Raw genomic sequence first — 14,904 nt, forward strand, 5'->3', positions numbered from 1 at the left:
CATGAGTCGAAAAGGAGTTTTCGATTTATATTGACTTAATAGTGGAGTGAAAGATATGATCGATGATTGAGATTGACACAACTCCATATCTCGTAATTGATCGGATCATATTGACGAAGGGATTATAGTTTCACGGTAAACGAACGAATTTGGTTTTGTCATACCACGTGACATTTCCCGTCACATGTATTGCCCTGACACATTGCTAGATGTCAATCAGGGACGGCGAATGTGAATTGACGATAAATTAAAAGAGTGTTTTAATTTATCAATTTTGATTAGATCAAAATAATATTTCACGTCGTTAGGCATCGTGGTCGGGAACCTAATGGGTCACACACAAAAGAGAATTGGAAGATTGCAAATTGCCAATTGGTTAATTTAACAATCGTTGGATAAATTAATTAATTGGATTTGTTATTTATATTTTCGAATTAATTAATTGGATTAATTAATTCACGGACCGGGTTTAATTAATTGGATTAATTAATTATTGGACCGGACCGGGCCGAGCCTGTTTGGGTTTATATAAATACATAACTAGGGTTTGAGGTCCATTAAGGTTTTCATTATTCTTGCTAGCACAAGAGAAAACCCTAGAGGCTGCAATCATATTCTCTGTGTGGATCACCGTTGGAGGCTGGACAATTGGACAGCTGTGGTGGCGAATCAAAGTTGTGGAACGAAAAGAAAAGCAAAAGGATTGCAGATCTGGAAAAGGTACAATCTTATCACAATTCCTAACCAAACACAATGAGATCTATTGGATGGGAATCGAAATAATTTTAATTTCCGCTGTGCATGTTTAAGTAGATTCCCAACAATGTTGGCCTGCAAAAAATAGATTTCTTTCAGCTTTCCTTATCATCTTTATCCTACGTGAAATTTACTTGTTGGTTATTTTTCAATCTACAATCTTTCTGCAATTGACCAAACCTTTTACAATGGTAAAATTGAAGCTTCCCTTTGAACCATTAGTTTTTTTTTCAAGATAGCCAATTTTGCTGCAGACATTGCACTTTTGTAAAAAACCTTCTCCACTTGCTCTTCGATCAAAGTTGCTTTTTTCCTCTTCCTCTTAATCCTCTGAACCTCTTCCTTATCTTCCTCCACTAAAACAGTCCCATCTGTCTTGATGTTGAGTTGGTGGTTCTTTTTCAATCTTTTTGAGTTTACATTGAGCTTAGATTCGAAATCACTCTCAATTGATTTTTCTGAGTGTTATCCAAGCTTTGCTCATAAGATTTCAAAGAACTCAATAACACTTGCACTCTCAATTTAGAAATATTTTTAATTTCTCCTATAACAGCCACCATAAAATTAAATTTCTCAGGCAAACTTATCAACAACATCACAACTATTCTCTAAGCTGTTATCTTTTCACCATTTATTTTCATTCGAACGATCAATTTCAATTTGAATAATCTTTTACACTTTCATTTTGTTCCATTTTCATATTTTCGATATCCCTTCTAAGAGTTTGAAGTTCGATTGTTCTTACCCTTTTATCCCATTGAAATTCTTCTTGAAGTATCTGCCATGGTTGGATTTTTTTGCTACCAGGATTATTGGGAAAATATCTTCTAAGACTCCTTCTGGACCATCCCCTGAGTTCGTGCATCTTTGCTCTTTTTATTCAACTTATTCTTTTCGGCTTCACTTAAATCTGCCATAGATTTAGGGATTTCATATCCTGATTCTACCATCTCTTGTAGATCAAGAGAATTGAAGAAAGTCTTCTTCTAGATGCTCCAAAAATCATAGTTCTCTCCTATAAATATTGGAACTTGAACACTAATCCAACTCCCTCCTTTTCAAAATCCTTGCTGCTAAATCTTAGTGGCAAATGAATAAAAATAGAATCTGGAATGCTCTGATACCAAATATATGTTGGCTGAGATTGCAGATTCTGGTATTACAGCGCTGGTTTCAAGTGTATGAAAGCAGGAGAAAATTTATACTTCACAAATTCCACTCGTATAAAAGTAGTGCAATAAAGTTTATGCTATATGAAATAGGGAAAATCACTGCAACAACCAACAGATTACCAACAACAGGGAAAATAGAGATGAATGAGAGAATGGAGAAGAAACAAAACTATTTCTTTCTTCGCAAGATTTCATATATAATTCTCCTCTTTTTGGTTTACGGCTTACAATACTATTTATACAGACTCCAAACTACTATAATATTTACAGTCTTAGCCCTCATTTGTTTTACACATACTTTGTCTTTTCTACAATAAAACGCATTACATAATTAAAATCTATGTCCCTGGTTCAAATGGAAGCAGTGATATTGTGATTACCGTCTTTTTCAACCTGCATTGTTTTATGGGAAAAAAGAAGAAAGATGAGTGAAATACTTGGGAAAGTTATGAGTTCAAGCTCATTAATAACTTAGTTGATCTTGAGCTGGAATACTGATCTTTTTCACGACCCTCCAGGCAATTATCGCCATGGTTAAACCTTGCTTAATCTTTGTCGAGCTCCAGACTCCTTAAAAACATTTTCAAGCTTCATTAGGACTTCAATCATTGTAGGCCTCTCCTCACATCGTTCTCTTAAGCACATCTCTGTCAGTATAGAAACTTCTTTCAGCTGCTCAATGTTAACACCCACCACCAAATCATGTTCAAGAATTTCAAGCATGCGATCTCCTTTGAGTGCGGAAATGAAATACGCAGCCAAAAATTCTTCTCCTCTTGGCCTGTCAAAGTTTAGCACCTCATCTCCAGTCAGTAGCTCGGCTAGTATAACACCAAAGCTATACACATCACTCTTTTTGCCATCTGTACCCGACAATCCTGTAAATGAAGGAAACGCTATTTTTACCACGAAACCACGGTCTAGTAGTATGTTGGAGCTTTTGATGTTTCCATGAATAATTGGTGCTTTGCCACCAGAATGCAAGTATAAAAGGGACCTTGCAGTTTCAGTGGCTATCTTAAGACGATGTTCCCAGGAGAGAAAAGAAAACTTATCATGAATGGAATCGTACAACGTTTTATCAGTGTAGTACTCATAAACCAGTAATGGAACTTGTGTCTCTAAACAACAGCCAATCAGTTTTGCCACATTCATGTGGTCTATCCATGAAAAATTGACCAATTTACTAATGAAATCCGGAATCTGGACTGGATCAATTTTTTCACATCTCTTTATGGTGACAAGTTTGTTTACTCCATCTTCAAGTAAAGTTCCTTTGTAAACTGGTTCATTCCTATCTCTATCAAAGACTCTACTTTCATTGTAGTTGTCCGTAGCCTTGCTGAGATCTTCTGCTGTGAAGACTTTACATCTTTTCCTTCTTAATAGCATTTTTTCTAAAATCAATCCACCATTTTTCACGAACAAATTCTGTCTTAGTCTAGCGATTTTCTTTTTCTTGCTTCTCCAAAATATCCAAGAAATTCCGACTGTAGGAAGAAAGAGACCTGTTTAAAATTGGAAAGATTTCTGTCAAAGTTGTTTATAATCACGATTTCCTCTAAGAACTACCAAATATACCTCATAATCTGAAAATAATAATAATAATAATAATAATAATAATAATAATAATAACAATAATAATAAATAAATAAAAAACTTTGTCCGACCCCCAACTTTATAGGCATGCTCACTTCAAAATATGAAAACTGAGTCATCTAACTTTATAAAATTTACGTCATTAGTCACTGAAATCGATTTTGTCTGCAGAAACTAATGGAGAGCAGCACCATAGTTGACACATCTAGAAACAACATGTGGTCAACTAACGTATGCAAGACCAAACAATACAAAATAGATTTTGGTCGACCAAAAACAGCTTCAAATATATTAAACACCCTCAGGTTAAGGTCCACCATTATTCCGCATAAGCATTGTTGGACAATTTGTTGTCAAACGACCTCTCGGGCGATGATGTGAACTCGATTTTATTTAATTTTGAGTCAACATTGACCATATGACTGTACGTATGTCAACACCACTATTGAGACAACCCAATCCCAATTTTCTACGGAACATTAGAAGCAACCTAATATAGTAGTGTTGCTTGTGGCCCGTCCCATTTACTTGGAAGGCTGCGATACCCATTCGGAGTCCATTACCTTTGTGTTGGACCTTTTGGGCCACCACTCTTAACCTAACCTAATTTACCTTAATTGGTCTTTCACTTGGGCTATATTTTCGGTCTCCTCTCTGGTGCCTCCAAGAAGAACTCTTGCTGCCTTCTCTTTGTGATTCCCGTTTCTGCTCATTCTCGGTTTTCTTACCTGTATAACCTTTGTGATTTATCTCGGGTGATATTAATTTTCTCTTGGCTATCTCTTTGTGGGTATGAATAGCAACCGTGATTGGAAGAAAGGAAGAAGGGCGTTTGGTGTTGTCTCGATTGTGTGGTGTTGATTTGGTTCAAAATTGAGCCCGGTATCACCTTGGTATCGGTGGGTTTTCTCTTAACAATGATACAATGTGCCAAATTAACCTCACCATTAGCTTGGACTCACAAAATCGATCTCAATGGTCAAATAGGAACATTCCTATAAGTTATGAACAAGCATTTTTGCAAAAGAAAAAACAAAAGAGCATACCAAAAGCAATATGGAGAAAGGTAGGGATCTTAGCTCGGCCATTGGGTTTGAGAATACCATCTTTCTTTGTATCACCTAAAACCTCAAAAGCAGAGATCTTAGCTCGGTCCTTGTGTTTGGGAGAGATCTTAGCTCGGTCATCGGGTTTGAGAGAGATATCAGCTTCGTGGAATTTGAGACTACCACTTAATCCCACAAATGAATAATATTGTTGTGGTTGAAAAAATGTGTCAAAATTCTGCAATTTAGACGAGAAGAGCTCCAGGATGCTGCCATTTATTGAACCGCACTGGTTGTAACAATCTAAAGCCATCGAAGCTGAAATTATAACATCTCCATTGAGTGATCTGTGAAAAAATTCATATTCACTGAATTTTACAAATGGGTTGGTGGTGTTGTCATTCGTGCTGCAAATAATAAAGAGAGAACATTCATCAAGATGGCAATTGGAACTAATGTCAAATGGAAAGGCAATGGCGATATCTAGACAATGAGTTGGACATTTTGGCATGGGCTGAGACGCTAAATTAATTTTTGGCACCATTAGCATTGTTGCAAACATCAGCTGCAAAATTTGCAAAATTAATGGACGGAAATTCATTTCTACGTGTAAAATGATTTTCTTGAGGGGAAGTTTTTAAGTTGCCTTTCAAGTGGAAACTTTTATGTAACAAAGGAAGATTTGCCCCCTTTTTATCTCTTACAGATAAAATCATAATAGAAATTGATTGAGAAATAGGAAAGTACTACGAAATTTCATGTCTTGAGAAATTTTAAGACAATTGCAAAGTCAGATAAAGATTGTTTATCTTGTGAAAGAGAAAGCTGCAGTTTCCTGGAATCTACCTGTGTGAAAATTGTTAATTAAATGCCCAAGGTCAAATCATCACTAGTGTAATTGTTTAGTAGTGCTATTCATGGATAGCGAATAAATTAGTTATCATACGCAATCTCTTACGTGGAGTTAAATGTTTCATTGGCCATCGAACTTTGTACTATGTCACAGTTTACTCACTCAACTTTGAAATGCTTTCCAGTGGTCACTGAACTTAGGTCCGTTGCACTCCATTACTAACTGGACCATTTCCGTTTCTTATTTTGTCTACATGGAGGACGGAAAATTTACATAGCTGTTAAATGCGTCCAAGTGTGCAAGGAAACAAGCTCTTCTCTGCGAAATGAAACCTCTTCTATTTCATTTTTGTTGGTAAAGGACTCCATGGATGTGTGGCAGAGGAAGCATGCACACTGAGCATCTCAAATGTAAACCTACTTCTTTGCTTCCATTTACTTCTTTGCTAGGAACTCTCTTTGCCCTTCTCTGTGTAATGAAAACCTCTTCAATTTGGAGGAAAATATGAAAATCGAAATCCAATCCCCCCAAAATCAAGCCCCAAACCTTAAGTCAAAACCCATCTATTCTGGGCTTTATGAGGAAGAGAAAGAGAGGTCAGCTAGGTGGAAAGACGTTTTGGATTATGTCTGCTCAGTTGACTCCCGACAAGTTATCTGAAAATGTTATAAAGTTGAATATTTTGTCACCCAAGTTCAAAGCTAATTCTAATGCCGAGACCGATGATGAAGATGATGATTTTGAAATACTGATGATGAAGATGGTGATATTGAAGATGGTTTTGTAATAGGTGGAAAGATGATTTTGAACACTTGGAAGAGGAAAACCACAATTTGTTGAGTTGGAGGCTACGTTGGCATTTCCTTGCATACTTGGATGCATTTAACAGCCACGTAAATTTTCCATCCTCCACGTAGACAAAACAAGAAACGGAATTTGTCCGATGAGCGATGGAGTGCAACGGACCTAAGTTCAGTGGCCACTCGAAAGCTTTTGGAAGTCGGGTGTGTAAGCCATGACATAATACAAAGTTCAATGGCCAATGAAACATTTAACGCCTCTTATGTGGTGCAGCACTATTATGAGTTACCACTAAAAATGTTTCACAGGATAATTACTGTCCTTGCTAGCTACGAATGACGTCATTGTATATTATTAGAGGCAAATCTATTACTTTCTCCGTCTTATTTGTATATTCTAGTTTTGTTTTCCATGCGGATTACGAAATCTTTATAATGTTATTGAAAAAACAATTTTTGCCAAAAACAAATAACAAGCAGAAAAGTAAAATTATTGACCAACAATAAATAATAACATTTTTCATCCGTTAAATTTCATAGATAATCAGAAGGTATAATTAAATAAATAATCATTTTTAGGTGAATTTTCCAACGGAGGATTCCATTTGTAAATTTCAACCGAAACAATTAGCTGGTAAACATTTTATCCCTTTCGTAAAACTCTTGAAAAACATTTATATGTCATGAAAAATTGTGGAAAATGTAGAATGTCTCAGATACATAAAATTTGTTAACAATGATTTTTTTAAATTATATAAAATAATTTAAATTTTATTTTATATTTAAATATTTTAAAAAATGGATTAGTTAGTGATTTTTTTTAATAAAAGTGATAATTGTTGATAAATTATCTTTTCTTTAAAAAATGATTTTTTTGGTTGCTTAATTTGTAGAAAATGAAGCAAATCGCAACAAAATAGATTGATTTTGGTTTGGTCCAATTCAATTGTTTATGTTTCAAAAGTTCGTTGCAAAGTGTATAATTTTCTGTTTCACTCTCACATTGTCTATTATTGTGAAAAAGTACAAAATGCATAATAGTAGTGGATGCAACTACTATGTCTCCGTTATTTACAAATTTATAAATAATTCATTACATGTTTTGTTATTAATGAGTAATAATTACGTAGTTAAAATTAATATTTGATTTTAATTAATTTATAAATAATTAATGAATTTGTATGCAAAACTTGGCTAAGTAACTTCATGATTCTCTGTTGCATAATAATAGAGGACCTTCCAAACGGAGAAAATAATACGGATGAAACTACTAAGAAACTTCCCGATTCAAAACATACGTAGTTACAGTGAAAATTACAAAAATGTTTTAATAACAGTGAAGAAACTGATAAAGAACTTCCAAGTCCTGAGAAAGTTATGAGCCAAATGCAAAGTCAGTCAATGACAACCGACCACCTTCCTGTGGACCAGTGCTGTAATTTCCAGGAAACTACCAGTATGGAAATGTAGTACTCAAATCCTGTTGAATACTTTTTTGTTTTGTTTTTCTTGTATATTTCTTTAAGGATTATAATTTATTTATGAGCACTTTCCAGGTTTGTTCTTCGTTCCGTCTCATATATTTATAATTTGCCAGCTGACTTTAAAGCGTGAAAATGAACAAATTAAAAAACTTGAAATTCAATTGTTGCTGTTAGCGAAACAATAGAGAAACGAATTAGGTTATAATAATGTTGGAAATTGGTTTTAAAAAATTTAGGAAAATTGGTTAAGTGTTAAAACCCAAAGTGGATAAAGTGACTTTTGTGTCAACTTCGTTCAAATATTTGGACTTGATCCGTAAATAGATCAACTTATTATACTCGTCAAGTAGATCGTCATGGTATATTTGAAATATCAAAACCAATTTCGTATGAATGAAAAATTGCAATCCAAAGTTGGAAGAAAAATAGAGGAAACTGCATTTTTTTGCTTGGGAATGTCGCTCGATTATCGCTCGAGCGACAAGCGGATGAAGAATGTTTTGCTCAAAAATTGAGACTCTCGTTTGAGCAACAATCTAGCGACAGCTAAGTGTTACTTTTTTTCGTAAGGTTGCAGGCTTTGACTCACGACACTTCGTCCACAACCCCTCATTTGCTATAAATAGGACCCCTTGGATGTCCTCAAGTCATTCCATATCATACATGCATTAAGCTTTCCATATATCACTTGTCTAACCTCTCCCAAACTCATTCAAAGCCATTTTCATCTTATAGAGAGAAACTCCATCGAAAGTTTGTTGTAATTTGTGGTTTGAAGTGCTTCTACTACAAATTGAATCCGTTGTATCTAGGGAGACAAGTGCCATAAATCGTGAGCACCATTGCAAGGTGATTTTATCTTTTTGCCTTGGATCATTATTTTCTACTTCTTCCTTCTTGGTTTCATTTTCGGTGTTCATTTGTAACAATCAATTTCCAACCCCATATACATCGGGTTTAATCACGCTCCTGTGGATTAAAATTTGCTTTTGTTTGTTCTATATTCAAACAACCATTTCACCAGATATATATAAAGTATGGAACAACAATATTTAGATAAAATTCTATCTGTGATTGTTAGTGAACAAACCTATCACGTTCGTTCGTTTGGAACGGTGCTGTGTCCTATTCTTTTCTTCAATTATTGCTGCGTTAATGTTCTGTTTGTTCAACATAAATAAGTATCGTCAAGGCTACTTGAAGTCAAAATGGCACGAATAATATAGTTCTACAATTGGCTATACCACTACAAAGTACTGTGATCCCGCATGGGGAAAAAGGGAAAAGTTTGGAGGCGTAGACTTCAAGAGATGAAAACAAAAGTTGTTCTATCTCATTGCTCTGAACCTGACAATTTTTCTAAAGGAGACTACACCGACCGTACAAGAAGGAGAGAATAATCGTGAATTGATTATTGCCTTGAACGCATGAAAGCATTCAGACTCCCTGTGCAAAATTTATATTCAGAAAGGATTGGACAATACACTTTATGAAGAGTATAGCTCGAAGAACTCAGCTAAGGATCTGTGGGATTTATTGGTGATGCAGGATATATTGGGCATGTTGGAAAAAAGTACTAGTAGAAATAGAACATCATAATTCTGGATTGAGCACATAAGACCATTCTGGAAAGAGAACGATGAGAGGGACAGTACTCACCGCTATGACGTAATGTACGATGAATTTCGGCCATTCGAGTTCATTTAGGACTCGAAAACTTATTTTTAAAGTTTTGGCGCTATTTCTGTCAATTCGTTTATTTTGGGTTTTTTTTTTTTTTTTTTTTTTAATTTTATTTTTTTTTAATTTTTGTTTTTTTTTTTTTTTTTTTTTTAATCATTTTTTTAAACGAGCTGGCCCATGAGCCATGGGTCGGCTCAATCCTATCGAGCCTCGAGTCGGTCTGGCTATGACTTTTTTGGGACCGAGTCATGAGTGGTCTGAGTCGACGAGTCGAATTGTCATCCCTAGACTCGACCACACAAAATCTTTTAAGTGGGCAATCCATTCTATCATTGAATCACCTATTTGCAAATAAAGCTGAAATAAGATAAATTCACAAACGTGATCACTCCTAACCTCTAATAAATCAAAAATTATAACTCATCGATAAGAATTTTCTTCTAATAAAAATAAGATATTTCTCCAAACAAATTATCTCTTTTTTTTTGCAATTATAGTTTGTTTAAATTTTGGTTTCATTACTTTTAGTTATTTTAAACTACGTTTCCATGTAAATCATTATAAATAATGGGTTAGTCCCTTTTTTTATTAACATCCATTAATAAAATTTGTAAAGTTTATTTTCTCCTTAATTTAGTGGATTCCAAATTTCGTGATCTTAAGATTTTCGCCTGAATTCCTTTTTTCACTACGTCAAGTGGTATCAGAGCCCACTTTTTCATCTCTATATCTTTGATTCGTAAACATGGATGGCGAGCCTATTACTAGGGTAGATTTAGATGCAATAAATTGACGTCTTGAAGAACGGATTGACAATCTTACTACTCAGATCAAAGAAATTCATCAATTGCTTCTGCGGGGTGCTAAAAACAATAGGTAGAATGAACAGCAAGCAATCAATAATGAACGGATGGCTAATCCTATAGTTCAGAGAGAAAAAAATAGGAGTCCTATAGTAGAAGATAGTGAATACGAGTCGAAAGAGGAGTTCAAAATACCGTCGCATATCCTAATCATCGAAATCGAAATACCTTTGATGATTATTGGACTAAAGAAGACATTCCTCCATTTTTTGAAACATGAAGACCGAGGACTTCTTGGATTGGTTGGTAGAGGTTGAGAGATTCTTTGAAATTATGGATGTCTGGAGGATAAGATAGTTAGGATGGTGGCATTCCATATGAAATCTGTGGTAGCAGTATGGTGGGATCAATTACAAAACACTCAAAGAAGACATGGAAAGAGTTAGATTCGAACTTGGAGAAAGATGAAGTATTCTTTGATGGATCAATTTTTACTTGCAGATTATGAACAGATTTTATATCGTATTTACCTGAGATGCACACAGGGTAAACGTATAGTATCAGACTACACCAATGAATTTATGCGATTGGTAGAACGGAATCATATGATAGAATATGAAAATCAAAGGGTGGCTAAGTATACCAGTGGTTAGAAGGTGACCATTCAAGATAGAATTGGGATGCAGAATATTTGGACCTTATAGGAAGCCAAGCAGAGATGATAGAATCTGATAAGATGATGGTTTTATATATGAGGCCCTTACCTGCTAAAACATCAGAATTCGTCCCTTCGGACAAAGGAAAGGTCTCGCAGTAAGCCCCAATCAATCCTAACAGGAGTAAGGTTGACAACAGTGGTCGGTTTGGGAACAGAGGTCAGACTCAAGGCGCGCCTCAGAATGAAAATCTATATGTTAAGCCCACGGGAGAAATTTGTTATAGATGTCGAAATCCTAGGCATTATTCCAATAATTGTCATAAAAGGAAGCGACCAATTTGGTGAAGCCGGAGGTAGTAGATGAGGAGGAAGAAATTGAAGTAGAAGATGAGTACGTGAGAGTAGACTCTGCTATGAAAGGAGTAGAAAGGCTCACCTTAATACTGTAATGAATCCTTTTATCACCAAAGGAGGAAGGACAATGTCATTGCATCTTCTGTTCACTTTGTTCTATCCAGAATAAAGTGTGTGAAATGATTGTGGACAATGAAAATTGTGAGAACTTTGTGTCGAACAAGTTGTTGAATTTGTTGAAACTACCAATTGAGAGCCATATTAAACTTTATTTACTTGGTTGAGTCAAGAGAAGTCCTTCAATTCAAGTTCTTGAAACTTGCAAAGTACCTAAGCATTATAAGGATGAAGTTATCTGGGATGTCATGGACATGGATGCTTGCCATATCCTATTAGGTCGTCCATGACAGTTTGATGTGAATTCAACTCTCAAAGGACGTGATAATATAGTACTCTTTTCATGGGACAGTCATAAGATTGCTATGGTTTCTCTCACACAGGTGAAGAAGTCTACCCATCAATGCACTGAGAGTTTCCTTACCCTTATCGATAATGAGAAAGGGATTACAGAGTCTGTAAGAATCTAATTGCTTTTATCTAGTTGTAGTTAAGGGGGGGGGGAGGTTTGTAGAAAATAAGGAAGATGGGGTGTTACGTATAAGGTACAAGAAATATTAACAGAATTTGAAGACTTAGCTTTTGATGAATTGTCGAATGAGTTGCCTCTTACGAGAAATATTCAACACCAAGTTGATTTGGTACCTGCGGCTATCCTTCCAAATTTGCCTCATTACTGAATAAGTCCAAATGAGAATGAGATTTTAAGGGAGAAAATTGAGGAACTGTTAATAAGTGTGTTTTTGCACACTTATTTACATCACAAACATGACTTAAATACAAGTAAAATGATTGAATTGTTACTTAACTTTGTCAAATTCATACAATGTAGGTAATTCTATGGAAATAGTGGAATTCAGGAGAAAAGAGCCGAAAAAGAACCAAATTGGAGCAAAATGAAAATTCAGGATAGTATCAAAATGAAAACGAAAAAGGACCGAAAAAGGACCAATTATCTAAAAGTTGACCCGATGAACACATCAAGCAATTGATCAAGCCAAGCGCCAATTGGAAGTTATAATGGAACATTGGAGCAACTAGAAACAAGAGAGGAGGTCAAGGAGTGAAGGAATGAAACTTGAGGATCAAAATGACTCAAATTAGAAGTTCGCTCTACTATGCGGTCGCGAGTGACCCTCCAGGGATTAAAAACGCCATTTTTCATATACCTATGCGGTCGCATAGGTATAACTTTTCCCCGATTTTTGCAGTTTCCTTATATGATTGCAACTCCTTTGGTAACCTAATTTCGACGGGTTTAAATAGCAAATAAACATCCAGAAGCCGCACGAACGAATTGGGAGGCAAAAATATTCATCTTGGAGAGAATTTGAAGGCAAGAACAAGAATTGATGCAAAGATTCACAAGATTTCTTCAAGTTTTGATAACCCGGTAATGTATTTTATTCAAAACTTGTTAGATTTTGTTATTTTTATCATGATAGGCTAGATTTCTACAACTAGGTGATCGATGAACCATGTAATTATTATTAAACTTGCTATTTCATGATTTTGAATTCATAGTTCGATGGGATATTTGAATGGATTATATTGATTTATTCATTTCCACAATTAACGTGCACTTAATTTGTGTGAACTTGGTGGTTTAATTCTGAATTTGAGAAAATTAGATTAAACTCGACATAAATAATTCATCATAGGATCCGATAGGGGATAGAAATATACCCCTATGCCCTATGTAAACCTTTAATTGCTCACAAAAAGATTACATGCGTTCTTGTATAATTGCATCCGTCATAGAGATATAGGCTGGTGATTTATGAGAATAGGTTCAATACATCTCGAGAGAGAGTATTGAATAGATTTAGGAGCATTGATTTGTCACATTCTTATTGGATTATCAAAATTGTGAAATTAGGGTTTAATTAGTAATTATTTGGGGATTCGTGATCCTAGTGCATTCGTTTTACATAGATTTTCATAAATTGACAATACATTTCATTTATTTTCATAACATTTCGTAATTGAGTCATTCGTTAAGTTGATTTGAAATTAGGGTTTTTCAATTTGGGGATTTTTCCCAAAATTAGAGTTTTTCAATTTGGGGATTTCTCCCAAATTTAGGGCTTTTGATTCTAAAACTCATTTTAATTCATTTAGTTTCGGTTAAGGCTAAAATAAATAAAATTGAACTACTCTTTCTCTGTGGGACGACACTCGGACTTCTAAAGTCCACTTTATTACTTGTCACGACCCGTACACTTGCGAAATTTAAATCGAAAGAAATATTTCGCGAACAAGTTTTTGGCGTCGTTGCTGGGGATTGAGTTTAGTTTAATTTTATTTCTTGAGGCACTAATTTGAACTCAATTTTTTTTATTTTACTAGCATAATTTTGTTTTTATTTTTATTTTCATTTTAAGTTATTATCCTCTATTTGTGTTTTAGTTAATTAAATTGTTTGAATCTCAGTGCTCGTACTGGTTTTAATTCTCAGATTTGCATGTCACGATTGCCTGGAGGAGAATTGATTCCAGCTGATCCTGAAATTGAGCGCACCTTTCACCGACGACAAAGAAATCACCGCGAAGCACAAGTACAAATGGCCAACGAATTAAACAATCCCATGATTCATGCTAACGAAGGAGAAGCAATGGACGAAGGGAATGAGATTCTGGGAGATTTCTTGACTCCTCAAGTGATTCAAAGCCAATCCAGCATAGTGTATCCATTGTTTGGGCAACCTAATTTTCAGTTAAAGACCAATGTGATACAGCTGTTTCAAAATGGACACCAATTTTATGGCAAGGCTGAGGAGAACCCACAGACACACGTATCTCGATTTCTGGATATGTGTCAACATTTCAGATACCAAGGGATTTCGGATGATGCTATTAGGTTGAGGCTCTTTCGACATACATTACGAGACAGAGCACTTGAATGGTTGGATTCACTCCCGATTACAAGTATCACTACATGGAATGAGCTGGCACACAAGTTCTGCACAAAGTTCTTCTCCCCAGCCAAGATAGCAAAGCTGAGACATGATATATCAGTATTCAATCAAGGAGAGACTGAATCATTTGATGAAGCCTGGAACAGATTCAAAAACATGCTCCGGAAATGCCCTCAGCATGGGTTCGATAAAAAGATCCAGATTCGATTCTTCTACACAAGATTACTTCCATACCATAAGAGCATGGTAGATTCAGCATCAGATGGCTCAATATCCACAAGAACAGTTGATGGGGCATTGGAATTATTTGAGCGAATGGCTACCACATCAGCCATGTGGTCTTCTGAGAGGGCAACTCCAAAGAAAACTCCAGGTGTCTACGAGGTGGACGCTTATTCATCAATCTCTGCAAAAATTGATTCTCTGTATCACAAGGTGGAAAGCATATCACAAGCATCACAAGCTAAGAAGAGCAATTGTGAGGAATGTGGAGCATAGCACAAAACATCAGATTGCCCTATACTCATGCAAGGAATTGAGCAAGCAGATTACGCAAAGTGGGGACAACGCCAGCAGCATAATCAATATGGCAAGACTTTCAATCCCAGCTGGAAGAAACATCCCAACTTCTCTTGGAGTAACCAGAATCAGAATAAGCCACA

General features: G+C 35.5%; 1 protein-coding gene across 1 annotated transcript; it reads right to left on the bottom strand.

Annotated features, from left to right (window-relative positions):
• Window positions 1-2,073: 2,073 nt before the first annotated feature.
• LOC111379369 (putative wall-associated receptor kinase-like 16) lies at window positions 2,074-5,271 on the bottom strand. The gene is made up of 2 exons (XM_023002729.1): window positions 4,574-5,271; window positions 2,074-3,436 (listed from the first exon to the last, which is right to left on the bottom strand). Exons 1-2 carry the CDS (start codon window positions 5,172-5,174, stop codon window positions 2,463-2,465), a joined length of 1,575 nt encoding a protein of 524 aa, XP_022858497.1. The 5' UTR covers window positions 5,175-5,271; the 3' UTR covers window positions 2,074-2,462.
• Window positions 5,272-14,904: the final 9,633 nt, after the last annotated feature.

Source organism: Olea europaea, unplaced genomic scaffold (assembly GCF_002742605.1).
Source record: "Olea europaea var. sylvestris unplaced genomic scaffold, O_europaea_v1 scaffold1978, whole genome shotgun sequence".
Classification (NCBI taxonomy): Eukaryota; Viridiplantae; Streptophyta; class Magnoliopsida; order Lamiales; family Oleaceae; genus Olea; species Olea europaea.